This window comes from Rhamphochromis longiceps, linkage group LG2 (genome assembly GCF_057381845.1).
Source record: "Rhamphochromis longiceps isolate RC_006_pf linkage group LG2, R_longiceps_female_GT1.1, whole genome shotgun sequence".
In the NCBI taxonomy this organism is placed as follows: domain Eukaryota; kingdom Metazoa; phylum Chordata; class Actinopteri; order Cichliformes; family Cichlidae; genus Rhamphochromis; species Rhamphochromis longiceps.
In genome coordinates, this window is record NC_140558.1 from 38,139,826 (window position 1) to 38,165,927 (window position 26,102).

The 26,102-nt window shown below is 40.5% G+C and overlaps 1 protein-coding gene across 4 annotated transcripts in view; it reads right to left on the reverse strand.

The window, feature by feature from the left end:
- dlg3 (discs, large homolog 3 (Drosophila)) overlaps positions 1-26,102 on the reverse strand; it is an 80,497-nt gene that overhangs the window by 26,445 nt on the left and 27,950 nt on the right. For all 4 annotated transcript variants that reach the window (XM_085427377.1, XM_085427368.1, XM_085427387.1 and 1 more), the window contains 5 exons: positions 5,013-5,066; positions 4,459-4,509; positions 3,205-3,329; positions 2,650-2,819; positions 2,356-2,492 (listed from right to left, as the gene is read on the reverse strand). In XM_085427377.1, coding sequence (XP_085283503.1) covers positions 2,356-2,492; positions 2,650-2,819; positions 3,205-3,329; positions 4,459-4,509; positions 5,013-5,066 — 537 coding nt within the window. The remainder of the gene's footprint in view (positions 1-2,355; positions 2,493-2,649; positions 2,820-3,204; positions 3,330-4,458; positions 4,510-5,012; positions 5,067-26,102) is intronic.

A 26,102-nucleotide genomic window follows, 5' to 3' on the forward strand; every position in this document is an offset into this window, starting at 1 on the left:
AGTCGAGGTTTAAATCTAAAGGTGACTTTGGGTTTCCCATCAGGGCCCCTCTGATTCGGAACAACCTTCCTGAGGAGAAGAGGTTTGTAGAATGTGGGACTTCTGAATGTCTATAGACTTTATCTGATGTCTTTTTAAAATCTTGTTTTTCAATTTCATTTTCTTTGTAAATATGATCTAAATTTTCTTGTTGTTGTCTCAACCTTGCTTTAATTTCATTCAGCTTTGTTTACTATGAGTAACACCACGTCTTATACCTCAGTATCCTGCTTCTTGTGTTTGTCAAACCATTCTTTTCCTTTTTATTTTGTGAAAAACTTCTTCTTATTATTAATGTTAGTAGTAGTAGTATTAAATAAAAAGACAGAAGCTAGGCTACAGAAGCCTAATCACTTGTCCAATCTGACAAAAAAAGGTCATGAATGTTACAAAGGTGTTAGAGAATTTCGTAAAATATATTGTGTTTGTATTTAAATAATGATTAATGACAGCTCAGTGATGAGTGCAGCGATAATTACTTGGACTTTTACTCATGAATGCTGATTAACGATAGTTTTTTTTTGAAAAATATCTGCCTTTATCAAATATTTCTCTCTCATGCCCAGCTGAGGGGCTGCTTTATTGCCCCAATTCGTGACTGTGTTATTTTTCTTATAAATTATTCTAAGTGCTAATAATGTTGTCACATTTAGCTTAAAGTCACAGGATGTGACACCTAAGTAAATAATGTGATGTACCTAACATCTGAGCACTCAGTCAACCCAGTATATTTTAGTGCCATGCAAGAAGTATTTTCCACCTTCCTAATTTCTTTATTTTTAAAAAAAAAATATTTGTTACACAAACATATTTCTGATAATTAAACGAGTTTTAATATTAGACAAAGATAATTTTTTTTATAGTTTTTAAATGTTGATTTCATCTGTTAAGTATAAAAAACCTAACTGCATTCGAGTGTTTGTGATAACTGTCAATGAGTTGTTCACATCACGGAGAAGTTTTGACTCACTCTTCTTTGCAGAATTATTTTAATTCAGCCACAATGGAGGGTTTTCGAGGATGGACGACCTGTTTAGGGTAATGTCAAAAGATCTACATCGGATTTAAGTCAGGACTCGCAAACCTTCATTTTGTTATGATTGAGCCACTCAGAGGTGAACTTGCTGGTATGTTACTGATCATTGTCCTGTTGCATAACCCAACTGGGCTTAAGCTTCAGGGTATGAACTGATTGCCAAACATTCTCCTTCAGGATTTTCTGGTAGAGGGCAGAATTCATGGGTCCATCAATTATGGCAAGCTGTCCAGGTCCTGAAGCAGGAAAGCAGCCCCAAACCATCACAGTACTGCCATCATATTTGACTGTTGATATGTTCTTTTTGTAAAATGCTGTGTTCATTTAATGCCAGATGCAATGGGACTTAAACCTTTTTTTAAAAAAAAAATCAGTTTTTTTCTCGCCAGCCCACAGAATATATGTTGGGAATCCTGAAGATGCTTCTGACAAATTTGAGACGAGCCTTTATCTTCTTTTCGGTCAGAAGTGGCTTTTGCCTTATGGCCATATCTGTCCATTCTCTTTCTTATTTCTAAATCATGATCACTGACCTTAATTTAGGCAAGTGAGGCCTAAAGTTTTTTAGATGTTGTTCTGGGATCATTTGTGACCTCCTGGATGAGTCGTTGATATGCTCTTGGTTGGCCGGGCACTCCTGAGAAGTTTGCACCACCAAGTTTTCTCCATTTGTGGATAATGACTCTCCCCGTGGGTCACTGGAGTCCCAGAGCGTTAAAATAGCTTTTTAACCCTTCCAGACTGACAGATGTCAACGTTTGTTGCTTTTTGAACAAACAAAGCTTACTTTGTCTTCGGGTTCTGTTTAAGTGGTTTCTTGATTTAAGAGGTCTGGCAGTAATCAGGGCTGGGTGTGGATAGTAATGTGATTAATGCGATTACTCAGTTAATTCGTGATTTAACAAGAGGGTGGCAATTCCTATTTCCCACAGGACCAGGTAGGTTTGGATTACTTTTTCCCTTAAAAAATGAAATCATCACTTAAAAACGACATTTTGTATTTACTCTGGTTATCTTTGTTTAATATTAGAGTTATCTTGATTATGTAAAACAGGTAACTATGACAAATATGTAAAAAAAAAATCATAAAATCATAAAAGGGACAATTTTTTTCATAGCACTGTACTTGTCCGGTTATAGAAATAGCTTTATAGAATGACTGCAAGGAAAATGCTAAATATCTGTTTAACTTGCAAGTGAACCACATGAATAGCTAATGAATTCATTTGGATTCGAGTGTCAGATATGCGAGTGAGTCAGAGGAAGGTGCAGGCTCCTACAGCGAGCAGCCGGTCTCCGGTTTGCAGTCGTCCATCTTTTTGAGCAGCTCCACCTTCTATAATCTTGGTAATATAGATGCTGTTGTCTCCTGGGATATGTTGATTCCCAATCCCTCCAGCAATGCTGAATCCCAGTCCTAGGTGAATAACAAAGACAGCCAGTGCTTTAAGAAAAGGATCACCCCAGACTGCATGCTTTCATTCCAGGTCCTATTTGTAAGATTATGTTATTTATTACCTTTTAAGCAGCACTGCAATCACTTTCAAAAAGAATATGTTAACACTGACTCTAACCTTTGGGCCCTTTCAGCAGGTTGACCTCCAGAATAGTCTCAGGTGGGGCCTGTCTCCGTCGAACCAATAACCTCACCACTGGTCCTGCCTCTTTCAAGGCTTCCACCGCCCGGCTGTGAACCACCTCAGACACATCGACATCATTCACACGCAGCACGCAGTCATTAACCCTGTGAAAGAAAAGGTTTAAATGTCACATGTAAAGTGCATGGAGTTCTGTGGAGTTTACTGACTGCATAAAAAAGGGAGACCCAAGCAAAGCCAGTATAATCAGAAACCTCAAAAGAACATGAAAAAGAACTTCCATATCATAATTTCTGCATGTTTCAGGCTTTGGTCTTCCAGTGAATCATAAGTCTGAGGAAGCACACAGAGCCTGGGGGCAGAGGGCTGTAGAAACTCTGCCTCCCACTCAGCGCTGCCTGGCGGGACGCAATGTTGGTGAGCGTTAAAGATGAGAGTAGAGAGGTTAGAATAGAGAGAGTATAGAGGAAGTAGTGGAGCTTAGTAAGAGTTGAAGAAATAGGAGGCAGCAGGAGGAAGACGGTAACTTACCCCAGCCGCCCATCCATAGCAGCTGCTCCTCCGGGGATGATCTTGGTGATGAAGATCCCTGGATCATCAGGAATGTGGGGATTGTCTATTCCTCCAGCAATGCTGAAGCCCAGACCAGAGTTCCCCTGAAAATAGGTTATGATTAACATTTTCAACATAATACGATAAACAGCAAACAAAGTAAGCTCAAGGTTAGTGCAATATATCTCTTTTAGTGTATTTAAATCATGTGATAGATGCAAAATGATCCAGAGATTTCTCCAGGCACTTCCTCATGCCCGTTTCTGTGGAGGCTCGTGTGTGTGACCGCACGTCCCCACGTGTGACAAATTGAAATGCCATTAGAAGAGGGAGCATGTACTCTATGAACCCACAGAGAGATATCTGTGTATGAAGTACATTAAAAATCTGGGGTAAAGATGAGCTCAGAGTCATCATTTCGGTTGCCTGATACAATGCTTCTCACTCTCTGCAGGAGATGGATACTGCCACCTCCTGCCGTCCCTGTCCCTGAAACGACAGAGGACCCATTTTGATCCAGCGGGACCAGGCACACTGCTGCATCTGACAGCCATGGCCACAGAGACAGGCAGCAAACAAGACAGCTGAGAAAAGACTTCGCTTTATTATTTTCTATAATTAATGAGCAACAGTCGCAACAAATTAGGACAGAGGGAGGCTGAGGCCTCCCAGTGTGCTGCTCTGGAGCCAAGAGGAGTACACTGGGCCTTACCACCAAAAGTTACACACCCACAGACCTTTTAAAGTGTGTCTGTGCATAGTTCATTTAAGCTTTCTACATGGAGAAATGCCACTTAGAGCGGAAGGGGCAAAGAAATATGCTGCATCTACCGTGGGTGGAATAATGAGAGCAGAAATGTACAGTATAGCTCTGCCAGTAAACCTGAGCCACCGCTGACAAGTTCAGTGGTGGCTGCTAAACAATTGCACAGGAAGGTGCTTTACATTTCTGGCGTCTGCTGATGACATGTGTATCAGGATTATGTAAAAAGCCATGCCTAGCTGGCGTTAATGTGGGTCACATAGGACATCACACTTACGACGTTGCTAATGCAGTGAGAAAACGCCTGTCTTCACTTGCATAAAATTTTATATAAATTAACAATCATTAAGATTTGTCTTTGGTATTCATTTAGACTGAGCTGCTTACCACCACCTAGTGGGGAGAAATCCATCAATCATCAGAATGAGGATACTGTGGGAAAAAATGCATCCACGATGTGTAAAACTTACCCTCTCCAAAATGATCTCTTCATATTTATACATCCCATCACTTCCATTAACCTGCCAAAAACAAAACACAAAAAATGAACAGCATGGTTAGTGACACCTCTGAAGACAAAGTATGTAGTTTGCCAACACGTAAGAAAAATGGGACGTGTACAAATGCTTCGGCAAAATCCTTCATTGTATGTCCAAAAATGAGAAAAAGATCAGACTGAATACGAGAAACCCAGTAAATCGGGATTAGTGTCAAAATATGGCTTTACTATATATATGAAAACCGCCACACATTCCTTAATGCTGTAAATGAGAGGCGCATTTCTTTCTTAAAATGCAAACGCTGTAAGAATACATGCGCAACTGCAGAACGCACAATCCCAACAAACGGGCAGAGTCAATAGGAAAATGGATGTCGGTCCACATGGCAAACAGCATGTTGCTGCCAGGAGGAGGCCTTTTCATCCACACACACTCGCAAACATACAAACATGTTCATGCACTGACACAGGAAGTGTGAATGAGAGGGATATATACTGTAACAGACAACGAGAACAGATACTTACATAAGGGCCTGCATCTAGTGAGTCTGCGTTGACAATGATGGGGGGAGGGTTGGCCTGTGAATATGAAGAGATACACATTATCTCAGTGTGTGAGGCTGGCAGCACGCAGACGTAATGCGGTACACACACTATCGCTTGGGAGCAAAATGAACGGATGCCACAGGAACAGGCAGTGAGTCTCCTTGGGAGTGAGACTGGGGAGAGAGATGAGGGTGGGGTGGGAGGGGTTGAAAGGGGGGTGTGAGGACTGAGAATGAGGACTGGGGCAGTGAGACTGCTGCTTATTAACCGTCACAGCCAGACATCCTGCGGTCACCTCATAAAACAAAGCAGCTTGTGTTCCAGCTGTTGGCACAATACGTTTATCCCACATCTACTTCCACATAATGAAAGCACGGAGCATTGTCTAGAAAAATGCATGAATTTTGGCTTGGTGCGCTACAAGGTTTACGGAATTACACAAACTCTACACAGTAATCTCCTCTCACGTCTGTTATTCTACATGCAAACAGGTAGTTTTTTAATCTCTCTTTATGCAAAATATCTGTCTGTCGCACTTGTTTAGTGAACAGAAAATAACTGGTGCTTGGTCTGAAATAAACAGCTCATTTAAACGCATCATGATGCCAATTTTTTAATAAACTTTTTCACCTTTTTCAGTTGTCCGGACGCAACAGTTTAACAGCAAAACAGACAGAGAGGTCAGTAACTGCTTGTTGCAGGGTTACTGTCAAAAGTTAAGGGTCAAACAATTCTTGAGTACTATGATGGGTTGAATTAGCTCAAAATATAATGAATACAGACTCTAAAAGCTATTTTAGATTTCTTGGTAATAATTTTTAGGGAAATTGTTTATTCTCTCGTTTTTGTTTCCGTTAAGGCTTTTAAAAAAAGCTCAAATGTACAATAGGGAGCACGTCTTCCCAGCGGAAATATCAAAAGCAGCATTTAAAAAGCAAAACTCAAACAAGATTAAGTTTCACAGTCCAATTAACCTCCCAGCTCAGCTCTATTGTGCCACCTGGTGTTTCTTTGCCCACTTCAGGCATGCAGAGTGAAGTTTGATGGAGGGGGTTTGTGTTGGAGCAGCCGATGGCCATCCTTTACTTCTACTGATTTGATTGACTTGTGTGCGTGAGGGGGATGCAGACAGCGGTGCATGCAGGGCCTTATACTTCCAGGTCCAGCACTGAGGAGAAAATCCTTAGCTGTCTGTCCTAACACTAACCTCGCCAACCTCTCCCAATCTCACCCTATCACCTTACAGTGTACAGTGTTTAAGCAGCTGAGTTTGACTGATTCTGAAGACTTACATATTACACATCGCCTATCATACATCTTTTCAATCTGAACTGTGTTACTGTGCCATTTCCACTTTATAATTTAAAACTACCTGGAGTGATGCTGCTCTACTGCTCTACAATATGAGCACATATACACAGATGTACATGATATATAATTAGATATAAGGAAAGGAAATTCAGGAATCTGGGATTTGGTTTGATAAAATGAAACTATATAAATTATTTTTTCAGTTAACTTCAGTTTGTCACATTCATGATATAAAAATCCACTTTTACTTGCTCTATTGAACAGTTACCATCAATTATTTACAAAGGCATGGATATTAAAGGGACACACGCGGGATGAATGGTAGAACAAGATGAACATTTTTATTTTGTCTTACTGTTTATATATCTACTATATTTCTTAGCAGGTCCTCAGCTGTCTGGGGTGATGCGCATTTTATTGTCAAGTCCTTGAATATACACTCACTCACACTTTATTAGGTACATATTGCTAGTACTGGGTTGGACCCCCTTTTCCCTTCAGAAACTGCCTTAACTGATCATGGCATAGATTCAACAGGGTGCTGCAGACATGATATCATCACATATTTGCAGCATGTTTGTTATCTGCACAGCCATTGTATAAATATCCCGTTCTAGCACATCCCAAAGATGATCTACTGGACTGAGATCTGATGGCTAAAAGCGGTTATCAGTAGATTGGTGCATAATTGTGGTTGTAAAGTGGTGGATATGGCCACAACAATACGTAGGTAGGCTGTGGTGTTTAGATAACTCAGTTGTTATTGAGGGGCCCAAAGAATACCCACCACCAACAACCTAAACTGTTGATACAAGGGACGATGGATCCACGCTTTTATATTGACTGAACCTAATTCTGAAACTGCCACATTAAGTGCAGCAGAAATAGTCCACTTTTGGTGACTTGTTGCCTTAGTACTTTAAGACTGTGGCCTTCTTCTGCTACAAGATGAGACGTGTATTCAGATATGCTCTTCTGCATTTCTTGGTTGTAAAAACTGGTTATTTTAGTTGCTGTTGCCTTCCTAACACCTCGAAGCAGTCTCCTCTGACCTCTGGGATCAACAAGGTATTGTTGATTGCCCGAGAACTGCTACTCACTGGATATTTTCTCTTTTTACAGACTGTTTTCTGCAAATCTTAGAGATGGTTGTGGAGAAAATTACCAGTAGATCAGCGGTTTCTGAAATGCTCTGGCTCCAAAAAGCATGCCATGTTCAAGTAACGTAAATCACCTTTCTCCCTCATTCTGATGATCACTTTAAACTTTAAAAGGTCGTCCTAACCATACCTACATGCCTAAATGCACTGGGTTTATGGGTTGATAGTTGCGGTGTAGATATTTGTGGTGATGAGCAGTTGAACAGGTGTACCAAGTGAAGTGGCAGGTGAGTGTACATCATGCTAATAAAGACATTTACTGTAAGATGTTAATCTACTTGAACAGCATTAAACAAGCCTCTGATTCAGGGTTTTCAATCAAGCTGCTTGTGGCTGCAACACATCTGTGTCTACAAAACAGTGGCTTGACACACACTCTTGACAAAAGAGTTCATCCTTTGATCAAAAGCGCCTTGCAAGATATGCATAATTTCATTCACACTTCTCAGTGTCAAGTTCCCTGGTAATGAAGGTAGGTCTCCAGACAAAGAGGAGCTGTAGTTTTAACCTGCTCCACTCAGTAATGATGTGCTATGACTCTGGACAGCTGTGGCCCTCCTCCTCCTCGTCCTCCCTCCCAGTCAGCACAATTGGGCCGTCGCTGTTATCTGCATATGGACTAACAGATGCTCACGTCTGTGCTTGTGTTTGCACATTTCTCATGAACGGCTTGAACTTTCCCTTCCCTTCATCTTAGACCCCAACTCAACAGAAGATTTTGGTGGTGAAAGCATGTTTTATGTCAGTGGCAGTCTACTGTGAATGAAAACCATGAAACCGCAGTTGACGAAACACAGCCTGGGGGCACCTCGGGGGAATACACTGGCTACTGTTGTCCCTTGGTGACTGACAGACTAAGCTACTGAATCCACTACTGAGACCACATGTGAACACACCTGTTACAGTATAATGCCTCCAGTGCTTATCGTAAGTAACACAGAAAACTAATGCTTCCCGAGGGGATCACCAAACCTACAACTCCGGCTGAAAGACAATAAACCTATCAGTGGTAAAAAATACAGCAGCATTATCCTGGCCTGGGATTGCTGCGTAATCCCTCTATCTGAATCTCGCATAACAAGCAAACAAAAAGGAATAATGGAAGATAATCTCACCCCGAGTTTGTTTAACATTTAGCAATTTACCCAGGTAACTTGGATTGGACTGGATTACTGCCCCGCCTCCCCCTGTGGAGAACCTGCTCTCACCTCTATGCTAACCTCACGCACAGGAAACAAAACAGCTGGTTAAAGAAATCCGACCATAAAAGAGGATTAAAATACATAGCAGAGGTAGCATATAGCACTACCTGTGCTGTAATAGCCCCTTTAGAAGAACGACGTCTTACAGTATCTGGATTTTCCTACTGTGAGATGTAAGTTGAAAATCACACAAGTGAAGCGAAAATTCTGACTTTCTATGTCTATGCCTCTCCAAACACTCAGTGAGTCTCCTTGACACTGTAAAATCCACTCAATGTCTGAATTTTGCAGAAGAAATTTACATGGCAGCCACATTGGAGTTTTGTCTCGATCTATTATTTGGATAATTACATCCAATCCACGGGCATCTGCGTGTACACCTGGTACAATAAGCACTCTAATTATCACAATTCTTCCCACATGGGCAGTGTATTTTGTGTTTTTTTGTTAATAAACATCATTCTCCAGGTAAAAAGGAAACAACGGCATGACTGGTTTATTTTAATAATTTTTGTCGAAAAGCGGAACTTGCTAGTCGTAAGAGGTCATGTGAGGTGACCTTTTAACTTCCCGGGCAGATTGTTTTTTAATAATGTGCCCACAGCAGATGGCATTCACAGCTGGCTGGGGTCCAATCACATCGCAAGCCAGTTGATCTGATCACAGAGCTTTCAGTGAGCATTTGTACCTTTCATTTAAAAGTGCTTTTTCTCATCTAGAAAAGACACTTTGACGGTGGTCACATTAGAGTCGGGTTTCAACAAAAGCTCATTAAGGTGTATGAGTACGACTGCAAAGGACTTTTAACTCCAGACTTTAATCATTTATACAAACAGTTGCTGTTCTTTACATGTGTCCATTTACAGTGGTAAGTTCAGGCTGAAGCTTTAGCACAATCCTGCAGGGACACCCATACAAACAAGCTGCGATATGGACACAAAGACCTAATGCGCACACGAGGACAATAAGTCCAGACTGCCTCCCCAGCATGAGCTCCTTCCAACAAGTCCACACTGACCACCGGGAGCGATGATCGCCACAGTGCTTTCTTTCTCTCGCTCCCGAGGTTCATCTGTTCATGATGGTTTCCTATTCACCGATCTATCATCTTACTCTTCTGTCAGTTGCGACTGTGGCATCTGTCTCTTGTCTCTCAGCATCACAGAGCTTGTGTATCATGTTCTGGTGGCACTGCACCACACAGCACTCAACTTGGCTGCAGACCCTCAGGACAGCAAAGCTACACAGACTCCCAGTGAACCTTGGCAAGTGCAGGGCACAGGCTTCATCCAAATTGTTAAATAATCAATGTGTTCCCATGGTAACCAGCGCTCGCACAGCATTGGCTTAGCCACCTCCCCTTGCTCCACCTCTCAGGGCTCTCGCTGTTACCTCACTGCAGTTTATGTGGCTCTGTGCTCACACATGCCCGGCCATAGGCTGGATGTGCCTGACTGCCTTTTCTACACACACACAAGCACATACACACCGCAGAGCCCACACACCGATTTAAGTGAATACCACAGCTTATAATTTACATGTCTATAAAGATGTGAACCCTCACCATTTAAGGCACAAATCCATTAGAAGGAATATTCTTTTTATTCTGACTATGCATACGTTTAATAGCACGCAGGCAGGCGAGTACTGAAAGGGAAAGGTTCCTTGTACAGGGTTAGATGAGATAATTGAAAACACAATAATATTGCAACAAATATGTTTATCAGTACAGCATTAACTGCTTGACTAGCACAAACTTGTCTAAAATTAACAATTTACTGTTTTATAGGTGATTTTCTTTACAGTTTTTACAGCTTTTTACTTTTTATTACTTCCTAAGATAAGTTAAAAGGCTACTGAGGGATAGTCATATCTACTGTACAAACCTGAATAGTACAAATAAGCCACTCCAATACGAGCAGCAAAATGAGTCTAAACAGGTTTGCACATAGCCTCTCCTTAACATATAATTACTACTGTGGTAAACAAATGGCAAAAAAACATAACAAATATCAACAAATCTAATTTTAAATGTGTTGGTGAAGCTTGCATAACATATACGCAGGCAGCTGCCTCTGTTCAAAATAATCCAAAACCTTAGGAAGGTTTGACTGTCAGCATTACATTCTGTGCTTTTAAACCCTCATCTTCGTCATAGGTAGAGGGGGGGAAAAGACGGAGAGGCTTCAGCATGTGCACGGTGACAGCATGCTGACAGGGCAATAACCCTTTCCTCCTTAGCAAACATTTCCATATCAGTTCTGCTCTCACCAAGGCACGCTGACATGAGAGCTCAGTCTCCAGTGGTGAAATATGACAGTCAGCCCTGCTCAGACGATGCGCCCAGTCATTTAAATGCTTCAGCCGATGCTGAAGGAAGCTCTTCCCAGGCCTGAAGTCAGCGCTAATAGCAGATAGGAGAACAAGGTATGCTGTGACGTGCTTACGTTATCTAAAAAAGTAGATGCCTCTAGCTGTGCTGCGTTTGTTTTCTAGCAGAATGAGAGATGCAGTTGGTGCTGCTGCTCTGATCCTTCGGCTCTTATTGGCTTCTCGTAGGCCACGCTGCAGTCTAATCAATACCTGCTCAATTACCATGCGCCCAACATCTCATTCACGCTGTATCCCCTGTGCAAGCGGGAAGAGGGAGGGCGAGAAGCCAGGTGAGAGAAGAAGCATCTGAGAAGGCTGAACAGATGACAGCGAGAGATGTTTTACTTGCAGATGCTGTCAAAACTCAATGTCAGGGACAAAGGCGGAATAACGAGATGTAATAAAGAAAATCCCACAGCGGTAAAGGTCAACTGTTCCAGCTATCCCTTTACAACGGTAGCTGAATCCAGCCATTCATTTCAATAGGGAAATTAATTAGTTCGCACATAAAACAGACCAATTAAAGCTCAAAGTTTTCTGATTTGATGGCTATGATTGAGCATTTTGACTATGTTGCCCCCCCCTGCTTCCAAACCCTCCCAACACACACCTATGAAGGATGGACACACATCTATGAAACTATAATTAATAGCCCGTCACAGCTGTCAGCAGCACTCCCTCCTCATCTTTATGTAATATTACAAAAGCATGCTCTGGCTTACCTCTCTGCCATGCTGAGCAGCTTCAAATGAGAGCTGGCTAGTTTGACCTTCACAAGTAGCAGCCACTAGGTAGAAGTACTGAGTGTAACGAATATTCATAACAATGTTGCTCAAGAAGGCTTTCTACAACTGATCGGGTTTGAACTTGACTGCACCTCGCTCTGTGTGCTTGTGACAGTACATCTGGCATGTAGCAAGCGTGGATTCTGACACGACAAAGTGGGAAAAGAGCAGGTTGTAAATAATAACATTAATAGTGGCTGACATTGCTCACGCTGGCTCACGGTGACAATGTCATGGCTTACTGGCACACTTGAATACAGCTGAACTTCTATTAATGTTATTACAGTGTAGTTAGACAGACCTGTGCTTTTCCAAGTGGGGTGGGTGATATTTCAGTATTATCTTTTTTCAAAAGCAACATGTTTCCACTAATGTCTTTGATTCAAACCTTTGACTTTGATTGTAGTGGAAACTAATGCAACTGAGTTATGGAGAATTTTTTCATCAATCTGCCACACAGCCGAGACACCAGCAAATCCATAGACCACACTAATTTTAAGACTCCACCTTAATTATGATGTCAAACATTCTCCTATGAAGTTTTGTGACTGCATCTTGAATGCTTGTAATGCTTTCATAATAAAAAAAACCCAGTCAAAAAACTCAAAACCACAGTAGATTTCTCTATTTTTCCATCACAGATGCACAGAGACAAACAAATGGCCTTAATAATATCATGACTTTAGCCGTTCTTTATATTCTAATATCAGTACTGCTGTGGTCTGTGTGTTTTTGGAAAAATGACAAAGCAACAAAGCAGTTGCTGCAGGTGATTATCTAAATCAAGGATCTAAACCCTCAGGGCGTTATAAATAAAGAAAACTTGAAACATTTTTTGCAATCTACAGATAATAAGGTACAGAATAAACCAACAGAAAAAACCAAGAACATTTAACAGCAGAAATGTTGAGAACGATTATTTTTAAATACATTAAATATTCGTTTTTCATTTATACATTGCAAAAAATGGGCCTGATTGTCCAGTTTAGAAACAATCAATAAACGGATTCAACTGACTGACTCAGTATCCTAACCATGTCGTTATTCTTTGCTTTTAAAGACCATACAATACATACATTCCTGCAACATATAAAGCTGCACGACAAATGATGCATCGGTGTCAGCCCTGTGACTGAGTCATCCCTGCTTTTCAGATGTTGCTGCTAATAAGTGGTAACAGCATTACAGGTGCTCTTGGAAACAGCCAACCGCTGTGCTAAAGATGGGTAATGAAAAACTTAGAAACAATAATCATCACAGATTTTTTAGCAGATACATGTACTGGGAACATTACTAAACTGCTAATTCAAATTAGTCACTGGTCTCACAACCAGCACCACCGAGTCAATGTCACAGAAAAACAGCTCCAATGGAAACTACCACATGTGCTGTGGTGAGGCTTCACAGTGACAGGAGTCTAATAGTCATCAGTATAATCCTGCCTGCGCAGGTCACTGTAGCATGTTAGCGCTCTGCTTTTGACTGGTTATCCTGAAAAAGCCTCTGAATTTATTTCCCTCCGATGGTTTGGATTTGTAGCTCAGGACTAGCTACAGCGCACAGCTACAACCAACTGAGTGCTGCCATTTTCAAGCTTTTATGGGTTTACTACTCAGCTGCTCTGATGTGAAATATTCTTAGTTTTCATTTTTGGTTTACTTTGCATGTGCCAAGTTACTAAGATACATCTTCAGCAAATAACTAAAAATGTGGACTTTTTTTTTTCAGTGGAGGAAACAAGCTTCCATGGAGGAAACACCCAGGCAGGATGAGGTGAGATATTTCACAATGCGAGTGCAAACACTTAAGAAAATATCCAGAAATGAGCTCTAAATAAATTAGCTAAATAAGATCTTATAAGTCTAATATCATATGAATATTTAGGTCAGTTGTTTTACTTAAAGATTTATTTTTAGTCTGTTATGCCTTTATCAGGCAGCAAATGTAACAGTAACAGAGAGATGGGACGATGGGCAGAGAAGGTGGATGAGCAGTTACCAGCCTCCAGCAGGTGAACATGCAATAGTTTTACATGAAGGTTTTTGTATGAACTAATGTGGCAATAAAATGATTTTAACTGTGAGTTTCAAGTGTGTTAGCAGATGGATTTTTAGTCATGGATAGAGCTGCATTAGCTGTTTCTAGTTGTAGCTTCAAATTTACCAAAAACACAGCTGTTTATATACTAAGAAACTAAGATTTTCATCAGTCTTAAGTCTATCCTGACATCTCAAATGTACTAAAGACATGAAATCTCACAGAAGTATCATACTGAAAATCAAAGCGATCCTCATCAAAATAAATAAACACTACGAGTAGCAAACAACACTGTTTTTTAATGCTCTGTTTTCACTTTTGTCACCTTTCCTTACTTCTTTCCAGTGAACCCCAGACCACAATCTTCTGAGCTGCATTTAAACCAATCCAATTTTAGACTTTTTTTCCTTTAAATGGGAACATTGCAACTGTGATTCTGCTTCATGGTCCTAACAGTATTGCAAACACGATCCTTAAACCCCTTAAGTGCATGTTATTGCAAGAAAAGAGATTAGCTTTCTTTAATTTCCTTTACCTGCTTTTGACTACACACGATTTTGCTCACGCAGTCCTACCTTTCATCAAATCTGCTAGAATATTTTGGACCAAATGGCCGCTGCAGCTGTTCAGGCAGCGCTCGTTCACAAATCAAAATCATGATACAGTGATAAAACTATAGAGAGCAAATACAGAGTCCTTAGCGATCTACTGTAAAATAATATAGTGAAAATAACAAGCCTAACTTTGGCCTAAAGGCCAATAAAAACCATTCGTCCCCATCTCTCAGGAGCCGAGGCCTGTCTCAACACAGCGGCAGAGATCCTCCTGTCATGGTTGAGGTTTCATGATTTTCTATAAGCTCCACTTGGGAACGCCCACATGCACACAAATCTCCATTCACTACCCGTGCCTGAGTTTTGGCTCACAATAAGTGTAGGTGTTGAAAGTGATGAAGAATTACAGTAAGTAGGACACAAGCGAGGCAACAAATACAAGAGCTGCGCCTCTAGTTTCCCTCTGATAGTTATGAATACATGAGCACATTTATCCATATGCTGATGTATTTAGCGCCAAACAGCAGAGGGGAATAAAAGCAGGGCATTGTTTTAAACGTTTGTAGCACTTTGGTGATTGCCAAATCAATCTGCCTCCTGTCGAGGGTCCAGATTGCCTATTTTTCACTGCCCACCTTGGGCTGCGTTCAGGCAATACACACTGTCCCCTAAAGAATGGGTTTCAGCCAAGAGCAGAGCAGCCATATTACTGGACTGGAGAGATGACACACTGATCTGAAAACATGCAAACCTTTTATTTCTCTGACACAAAAACCCCCACTGTATACCAGCTGGCTGCTGAAACACAACAACTGATTTAATAGATGGAATATGATAGCAAAATATATGGGCTGCAGACATTAAATAAATAAAAGGAATTGATTAAAATATCTTTATCATGTTTTCTGTCAAACGTGAAGATGCATGCTTAGCTTCAAGACTATAAATAGAGAGAATAAGCCCGTTGGACTCTTTACAAATAAAGGTATGAGAGTAAACTACCTCCCAAGATGTCACCACACCCTGCTGAGAAAATCCCCCTGTGAAACCACAACTCACTGATTTGCGACTTCAGTTTTAATGCAGACGACGCAAGCAAGATTTAATATATTAATTTTATTTTTACCTCTAGGACAAGCCAGTGCAGATGCATCAGAGATATTATGAGGTCAAAGAATTCCGAGTAGAAATGCACACAAGACTTTTGGGAATGCCAGAGATGTTGATGGTCCCTCCCTTCCCCTCAAAAAGCCAATCACCATGTAGCACTGATGCATGTGCTCGGTTTCTTTGCATAAACAGGAGCTGTAGCTTTCGGGTCGTAAGATGAAGCCAGCTTTAAACCAGCATTCTATTCGAAGGCCACCAGATGGCGATAGCTGTGGCTGCAAAAAGGTTTCGGGTTCTATAGAAGTCTTTCTAACTTGACCTCTGTAACCACTTTCCTGATGACTCACTCATTCATTCATTTTGGGTTATACTAAATGAAAACTTAAAGTTGTTTTGTAAATCTAGGTATATGTGTAATATGAATTAGCATAACAGTTGCTTAGGGCTTCTGGTGGGTTTAGGTAAAGAAGCTGACTGTGTTGGCTCAGGTGGAAAAAAAAATAACCCTTATTTTTGGGCAAATTGTTTGTAATCACATTTGACTGGTAACTCTACACTCTACACTGACCATCCATTTAGATAGATTTCTCTTGCTAGCCTAAACTTAATACCTGGAGGTGTTTTCAAGATGGCTTTGTATGAGTCCACCTAACCCAAAAACTCTTGGCTCCAGCTTCTTAAATGTAAGCACAGTAAATCTGTGAGCTTTGGACTGCTGGTCAAATCATTTGCATCATCATAGAAAGGCACAGCTCATTTCTCATTTTGAAAGGCTAAAAGAACGACTAGTTTGACACTAAATGTTAATGCGGTGTGAATGACGGGCTGAATTTCTTGAAAATCCCAAATTCTGGCAGAATGTACTGATGTTGCGTCATTCCTGTCAATCACACTGTCCCTCCCCTCCCCTCCCACATTCCCACCTGCTGAGATATTCTAGAGAACATATGCAGGGCTTGGATTTGGCTGATTACATAATTGCACATTTTAATGGTGAGTATTAATCCACAGTGGCCCATATTGGGTTTTATAAGCAGGCAGATTGGGACCCGCTGGCTCTCAGAAAGCAGGGGCAGTCGGACAATGAAGCTCTGGGCTGGAAGAGCGCTTTACAGTAGAGCTGAGGACCACTACTGTGTTCCATAATGCTATTCACCACATAGCAACTGCACATTTTTATACTGCATTTTAGTCACAGCATCATCAGCATCAGAGACATATTTTTCTGCATATAAAGAAACGATTTGCATCCTGACTGCTACAGCCGTGTGGTTGAGGGAAAAATTGTCTTGGAAAACAAGCAGGCTTTGGTCGCCTGCGTATCAACATTGCAGCCTGTGGTAATTAGCTAGCTGAGCAGCAAAGCTGCTGTGCAGCTCTGACTGAGCCTGCACCATGGCAACACACAGGGCTGTGTCTGAGCACAGGCTCCTCTCTGCTTTCCTCTCCTCCCCCTTCTTTCCTCTTCTTGTTTATTTATTTATATTTTACTAGCTCATCCCTTTCTTTTACGCCAAAAACTCTCATTTCTTCATCTCTTTCTTCCTGCTTCCCATCCTTTCCTCTCTGCCCATCTCTATTCCTAATCACCCTCCCCTGCCTACCGTCCCCTGTTGCATCATCACACAACATAAAAGACACTCGGTGGTTCACATACAGGGAGGGCTCGGCGCTGCTGCTTTCCTCGACATTCTGAATGCGGGGTGGTGAATTTTTCTGACATATGGCAATCAGTATCATGTCTTCCTGCTAAATTCCATGTTCATCTATGCTGGATTACACACAGTGTGCATTTTAAACATATTTAACAACAACATTTCTGTCAGCTGATCGAATGCAAAATGTTCATGCTGAACAAACTGCTGAAAAAAATAAGAATTGTTGTTAATATACAATTGAGTAGATTTAGGCTAAATGCTAGATTTAAAATGTGTATATGTGGTAATTAACAGTACCTATAGGCACAGCTGTAACCTCTATACCAGCTGTTCCTTCCTGTGTCTATTTTTATGCTAAAATAAACCAAGGGTGGGATAGACTTCAGCTTCTGGTTACAGTTTCACACTGAAATGGCGTACAGTAGGCTTTGACTTATAGTTTCTCTTGTTTGGTGGCTTTGTCATAAATGTTATCAAATCAGATAGCAAGTATACAAACTTCATTGGTTTAAATAGGCAGTACATGCAGTGAAAGTTTGTTACTTTTGCCAGTGCTGACCGAAGCCCTAAACTTAGCGTTCACACCACAGAGACTGTTACAGCGGGACTAAACACTTTCCTGATGAGTTTCTGGGCTCAGTTCTTACTTTCATGTTTTACTAAGTAAAACAGATGCAAGTCCATTTTTAATGTTATGATCATTTTAAGAGTCTGAACATGGTTGAAACCCTGACGTCATCTCCCCAGTCAAAACTGATCACCGTACAATGAGAAAGGCTGAACTGTAGAGAACCGTCTCTTAAAAACTGATCAGATAAATAATATAGATCTGGTTATTGCCAATTAGTTCACCAGAATGAATTTTAAACGTGTGTGGTTGCAAATTTGTGTCACTGCTCAGATGTGGTCGTTCTCCTCATCATTTTTAATCAAGAAACTTTCCAGAAAAAGAAAATTGTTCATCTACCTTTATTCTAATCAGTAAAGCAAACATAGAGACACAGACTTATCTTACTAGAAAATCAAACGTCGCCCAGGTGATGTTTAAGATGTGCCTCAAACATGGTTCGACTTTCATTTTGGAACTATTTTATAAGCATGATTTATTCAACACTGAAATGTTTCTTGGTCTATCTAGGATAGGAAGACTTTTCAGTCACTGAGCAGTAGCCACCGAGGCTGTGGCTGTAGCATCTATGATTAGCATCCTGCATACAAAGGCAAATCAAGATTTATAAAGTGTCAAAGTGTTATGCTCTGTGCACACAACCCTGCAGTTAAAGACTACAAAGAAAAGTCATCCAGTCAAGTTTTGCCCATCTGACCCTGTTACACCTGGAAAAGCACAGTTTTGTGAAAAAAGGCAGTTTGCACCTTTGAAAGTGTTGATAAGACACCTTCCACACTGGTAATAAAGAGATCTGAATGATTTCTAGCTGCTATGCTTAAACATTAAACATAAATGTTTCCTTTGTTCTCTCCTTGCATGCCTCAGCTCGTGTTGCTTCAGCTTAAAGTCAACAAAAATGTCGGAGGCAGATCTTTTAAGCGGCTGCTTATGATCATTTCTATATAATGTTTACAGAGTTTTGGTAGAGTGAAGCATCTGTTTCAAGGTTTTCGTTTTTTTAAGAGCATTTGGGGAATTCAGAAAAAGCTGGGAGCTGGGAGAGTAGTAGTGGGAAGTTTTATCGAACGCCTCACCTGGGCGAGTGATTTCAGGTTCAAGTTTAAAATGAATGCAGCAGATACTTAACTTTACTATCAAATAATTGTTGTAAGCATTAAGCTGCCATGCTATGCTACTGGCTGCGACTCGTGTAACAAGTCAGTTTTTTAGAGAAGAAAGAAAGCTGAATTATTTTGGAAAATCCACTCGGCGTTTTGCTCTACTTATCTCGTGGTCTAGGAACACCTTTTCTGCAACTTAAAGATTTCCTTTGAGAACTCTGATACACCATGTGATCATTGTCCCTTTAATTGAGAATCTTGAGTCTAACTGATAAGGACATAAGTAAGTAAAATGTATTTATATAGCACTTTTCACTGATAAAAATCACCCAGATCTATGTGATCAGACTGACATGAGAGTATTTTTGCTGCTAATACTAAAATGAGAAAATGTGGATGGCTAGCTTCTCCAGGAAAACAAGAAACCTAAACATTTATACGGGTTGATTCCCCCAACAGGATTAGCATGTGTTCCAATGGTGAGAATCAATGTTTCATTAAGCTACTGTGCATCTGTTTGACTAATAGGTACAGGTACCTACCTAAATCGCTTTAATCTGGGCAAGTAAAGACAATGATATGTGGTAAGAGTTTGTATTTGGTATGTAATTTGGTATGTACTAGAAGAGCACGGCAGATATGATAAGTGTCACGGGACAAACAAAAAATAAACTCTAAATCTTCTAACGGCAGTATAATAACAAGTGACTCATTTTTTCCCGTCTCTGTGATTTAGATGTGTCTGTCTGTTTTTCCAAAATTGATGTAGATAGAAATGATTTTCCCTTATGAAAATAATATTATTATATAATATAATAATTTGTATATACAACAGACAGAGGCCTGGATAATGCTGGCTGTCAGCTTGGTGGGTGGAAACAGGAAGCCCATGTGATATAAAAATATGCTGTATGTTCATGTAACAGGAAGCTGCAGATGCCCCATGCAGGTTCTGGGGCTTGGAGAGAACCTTCTGCTCCGCATGTTCCTTCAACATACAGACATATTAAATAGGAGAAGAATATACATGGTTCTTGTAACATGTCGGCGGCCAACACCAGAGCAGCCTCAGTGCTTCTTGGCATTGAACATCATGTTTTCATTTACATCTTCTGCCACAGGTGTCCAAAGCTTTGGCAAAGGCTATGACACATGGGCCATTTTCATCTCGGACTAGACCACTCACATCAGGAGAGACATTTTTTACTGTAGGATAAGGATGACTACTCTGAATAACTTTGTATAAAACTGCAGTGACCACTTCGTCTAAGCACCGGTTTATGTTTGCCACTGTGGGAATACATCGCATGGATGGCAAAAGTGGCATCACATCCACTGGCGCAAAATGGACGAGCCTGAGGCAAGACCACACCGCCCGTATGGGCATTTATATGACACACGTGTGCAGGAGCACAGGGATTCCCAGATGGCACAGAACTCATGTAGGGAGATTTCTGCAACACTGCTGCAGAAGACTGCAAATGGATAAAAGCGCCATAATGGTGAGTATAAATGCATGTGGCTGTGTGATGATGTCACATCGACAAGGCAAGGGACCAATGCAGGGAGCATAAATGTAATTTTGGCAGCAAAACTAAGCCACTGGACTGCCTCACTGGGTCAAGGTTTCTAATTCCACCTTTATTTGTCAACCTTCTGTATATTCTTATATGCAAATCAGTAAACAATGCAAAGAATCACATATGAGCCATCTATTCATAGTCTGAGTGTCTAACAAAAATTTTCCTTAAAAAGCTCTAAAATAGTTTATTAATATAGCTTTAAAACTGCTATATTGTGGGGTTTCTTTTATAAAACATATAAAAAGCCTGGACACATTTATCAGGGTTATTAAATGATTCATGTGGAATAAGGAGGCTGAGAATTAGCTGCCTTTGAGGGCAACGAGACCTGAAAGAAAAAAAAAATTAAGCCATTAAAAGGTTTATTAAAGGATTTTCTACAACTTGTTTCTTATTTTAGGCCATTGTTTACATTAGCTTACATTAATTTGTAAGATATGGGTTAAAATATATAGCTTTTGTTTTTGTTTTCACTTAATATTGAAATTATATCACTTTAGATAAATGCGTTTGGGATTGCTCAGGCTTGTCTTCTCTTCTCATCAGAAAATGGTATCAAAAACATGGCATTTGCTACTTAACAAAGATCTTGTTATTACTTTTGTACTGCAAAGTCATCCAAATTTAATCAATAAATGGCTAAATTTAAGGTCGTACCCCGTGCAGCAATGCATACAAATATCACCGGCCTAATCATGCTGCTGCACAGGTCTGGAGATGCTGCTGCATCTTCTCCGAACACTGCTCGTCACCCCAAGATGAAACCTTTGATTCATGTGATGTATGAAAAAAGAAAAAGCGGAGGAGGCGAAGGGCAGTGGGAGACAGGAGGGGGATGATAGAAATGAAGAACACTGAACAACAACACAGCACACACACACACGCACACACACACACACACACACACACACACACAAATGAGAGGCCAGACCAAATGGCTGAAGGGCTGCTTGGATAATGCATTAGACAGAGATGGCACTCAGAGCAGCTACACATGGTAAGAAATGCACTGCTTTGCCAAATGTCCTCCACACACACACACACACACACACACACACACACAAACACACGCGCGTGCGTGCACGTCGGTGTAACTAGAAAATGGAACACAGACGCAAAAAAGTCTTCATTATTCTGTATGATGAAATCATGAATTCTCATCACTAAGTAAAGCTCAGAGAATTTCCTGTAGAACAGAATTTTAACTACTTGGTCATCAGCTCTTAGTATTATAATTAGTTATACCATCGGAGATCCATATATACCATGCATACATAAAGGCAAGGCGAACACTAAAACGTGGAATGAAAGCAAAAATATCCCTTTGTAGATTACTATGAATGAGTGAGAACCAAATCAGTGAAAGTAACCCTACTGCTATTATATCCTTCCTGAAAACTCTAGCAAATACTAGACAACCTACTTAACTGGTTAAAGAACCTTTTAGGAAGTGCCCATTGAAGGAATTCATGCTGAATTAGATGAATTTTAAATTTTGAGCCAAGCCAAGAATTGCAACTCAGTTGCTCCTTTGCGACAAGCAGACACGTACAAATCTGAAATATGAGCACTAAAGCTGATTCATATACATCTGCCCATTTACTTTATCTTCATTATTTAGTTAAAGATTTCCATTTAGGCAACACTTCATTTCTCAGCTTATTTCGCAACAGGAAAAAGTTGCTCTTTTAAACAGATGGCATTAGATTTCCTTCCGTTTCCTTTGTGCGCCATCGTGCAATGTAGAGTCATATTTACAACTATGTTTTCTTGTATATCAGAAATACTCTCTCCAGTTAGTAATGCCAAGTCTTTCCCTTCTGTCATAATGTATCGTGTGAAAATGCTGAGTACTAAACTAAACATGACTTGAAGATATATACAAGTAAAAGCTTATTTAGACAGGTAGTGATTAAGCCCTTGGAGCCACAAGAGGGCTTTTAATTTAAAAGGCTTGAGCAGGAAGTATGGGTATCATTAGGAGCGTCTCAAAAACTGCAAAACAGAAGTGTAGGAAAATAATTAGGAGACTGAAACAAAGTTCCTTCTGCAAAAGAACCTTAGGTTTGGCATGACTAAGCTGCTGTAGGTACACATTTATTTATTTTTTCACAGAAAATGCTAATCCTGATTATACTAGCACTTATTTTAAAGTATTCTTTTATAACTATTCAGTAGTTACATCCTGTTTCATTGGTTGGACAACTCAGGATTTTGTGTACCTTATTGTAAAGTGTTACCAAAATAACAGCCGATATGGCGGTTGAATAAAAGCAATAAAAGCACAAGCGTTGTTGAAAGCACCCACACACCCCCACAAAAATGAAGAGGAGTCAGAAGGCTTAGGGACTAGCTCTTCACTGATATTGATTGGATATACACGTATTTCATGTATTGCAGCATGTGGGTGATGGAACTGGTGTACTTTGCTTAGGATGTTAGCACATTCTTACTAAAAGGAGTCACGGGGGGGAAAATACGATACGATCTATCACAACGTTTGATTCTTTTAATAAACAACTACAGGGGTACAGGATCACCAAAATCTCATTCCATCAAAAGGCCCGCATCCCTCGCTCCATCGCTGATTCAGACGTCCAGTCTGCCCTGCACAGCGCAGCACAGTCGCATTTCTAGGCCAGTCTCTACTGTGATCAGCAAAAACCCCTTAAATAAAACAAAACAGGCAAGCAAACAAACAAATAGCACTCCCCTCCCTTCTCTTTTCTCTTCTGCTCTCCTCCCCAGCTGGCAGCGAGTGCCAGAGAGGGGAATGGGCGAGTTGATACGGGGCTGAGCCCTGGCAGGGCCTCTGACAATGACCATATGGATCACAGGGGCACGACAGCCTCGGCTTCCAGCAGGACACACACCTCCACACACAGGATCTGCCGCTTCGGGCTACTGCACCTGTAACGCTACACTAAAGCCTCTACATACATCACATAGCTGTAGAGGGGTTGCGCTAATGAGTAAACCACTTGATGAGCTTAAATCTGTGTTGGCAGAAGACACAAGAAATTTCTCTGATTCCAGCGTTTCACACAGAACCTCCATTATGAAAGAGTACGAGCTGATTCAGCTTGGTAACGCAGCAAACGGGGGAAAAAAGAAAAAACAACAACAACCGAGTAGAGGCTTTTAAGAGAGGTGTAGGAGGTGGGATTAAACACAGTTCAGCTTTTGGGTCACAGGTATAGCCGCGCTATATCACAGGTCTTCAGCTCCTATAATGGTGGCTGGCTTGTCAAAGTCTCCACAATTTGCTGACGTCAATGTCTGACTAGCCATTTCTCCGACGCTCTGTGCTTACCCTCTTTAACAGCATAAAAAAAAAGCTAACTTTTGTCAAAGTGCACATAAATATTGCAGTACGCCTTGTTTCCCTTGTAATGTAGTGCATTTCCCATGGTTCACTGTTCTCTCTTTACCCTCACACCGCATGGGTACAGAACACTGTGTTTTTGGGAAAAGGTTGGGGGTGTGTGCTTATAGTCTATGTGTATATAGTTATATGAAACAGTCTGTCTGTTACAGCCTGTAGCAGCGTTTTTAATCCATTGTTTTCAATCCAGTGGAAAGATCAGTGTAAACTGTCAAATACCACAGCTGCAAGTACAAAAGAATAGTAACCAAACATCTATGCACCATTTCAGTAGCAGAAACATGTTCATCGACATTTTTTTCTCCTATCCTATGTTGTCATGCTGCCAAGTGAGCATGCCAGGGTGAAATATTAAGACACTAAAACACCGCTAAGAGGCAGCAGCTGCTGCTCCTTGAAATGTGCAACAAAGTGAAAAGCTTGGTGCAACAAATCGTGGACCTGGAATGCTGAATTTGCACGTTTGTATCGCAGTTTTCAATATACTGGATGATAACACACAATAACATCCTTGAGCAATGTCACGCAGTGCCTTAACATGTTGGAACATCGTAGCAGTTCCGAGATTATGAAGAAGCAATTTCTTTGTTCTACTTCTTGAGTTTTTACTTTGTAGGAAATTCTAGTGGGGGTTTTTATTGATTGCAAAACAAATAGAAATATAAAAAAATACAGTTGAGAAAAATCAGTCAATACTAATAGTTAAATTAACAATTTAGCTATCTGCCAATGCTGGCGCTTTTTGTTTGCATTGTTTTTGCTGTAGTTAATCTACCTTTTGGTCTGCGGAAGCACAGAATTCTTCATTTAGCTCCCTAGAAAACTATAAAAATATATGAAGCATAGCAATGATGTCAAACAACAGATACAGATTGGCGAGTACCACATTTTAAATGTGATCTTATTGGAAAATAAACTCAGCCAATAGGAAGCACTAAATCTTTCATATCTCATGTTGATTTCATATTTTGCGGTTTGGCTAGATGGTTTAATATATGCATTCACTTGCACTGAACTGATCGCTGTAATGCAGTAATTTGGGTAGGAAAATGTAAAACATTTCACCTCCTGCATGGTTAAAGCAGGCAAATCAGTTTGAGGAAAAAGGTTTTGAAACCTTCTACATTGATTACTCCAAATATGTGATTTAATTTTCACTTAACTCATGAGTGAGTGAGAATCTCCTTCCTACAAACATTTTTCTGCTCATCTGTATTTCAGGGATGCCTGATTGAACAGCCTTGCTCAGGTCATGCCAGTCTCCATTAGGTTAAAATAACCGATTTTTGTTATTTTAAAACATGAATTTTCTTCTTTGTGTGTTTCCTTGTGTTGGTCGTTGTCTCTGAGTCTCTGAGTTAGCAAAACAGCCCCAAACCATGGTGCCCCCTCTCCTGTAAGTCCAGGTGTTTTTTTCTTGTAGTGGACACATAAACAAATATAAAGTTGTAGGCATTTCTGCAGGTGTTTTAACGTTACTCTCGGGTTCTTTTTCACCGCTTTCACGCTTGCATGTTGTGCTCTTGGTGTGATCTTTGCAGGACGCCCACACTAGGGAGAGTAGCAAGAGCTCTGAATTTGCTCCATTTGTAGGCATGTAGATTTATGATGAACACTGAGGTATAGAAACACTTGTGTAGCTGTTGCAGCTGCCTGAATCTTAATGACTACCACACTGATAGCAACAAATAGTCTCAGGGTTTAGGTTAGGTTCTGGTTGACATCTACTCGTTTTTTGTTTTTTTTTTAAATCAGAAAAAACTGTAGTGCCAAAACGTATGAGAAATGTTCTAGGCTGTGAATATTTGTCTAATTTAGGTTGTGGCTAAGCCAAAACCCAATTCTTTTAAGCCACACCGCCAATCTCATCTCATTCAACAGCTGAGCTTTTGGGTTCACTTACTTTTCCAGCTTGGACTTTAAGTAATTACTCGATACAGTCGAGACAGAAACTGTGTAAGCGTTCTTCATTTAGCGCGTTAGTCCATAGTTAAGACTTACAAAAAGATCAGATCACATACATCCTGATAACTCTAAACTTTTTCCTGAAAAATGCAAGCTGTGACTCCAATTGTGTGACGTTACAATGAAAAGCAAACGCATTAAAAAACAAAACAAAAAAAACAACCAAAACTGAGCCCTTGTTTACAGCAGGTTCCGAAACGCTTCACAAGGTTAAA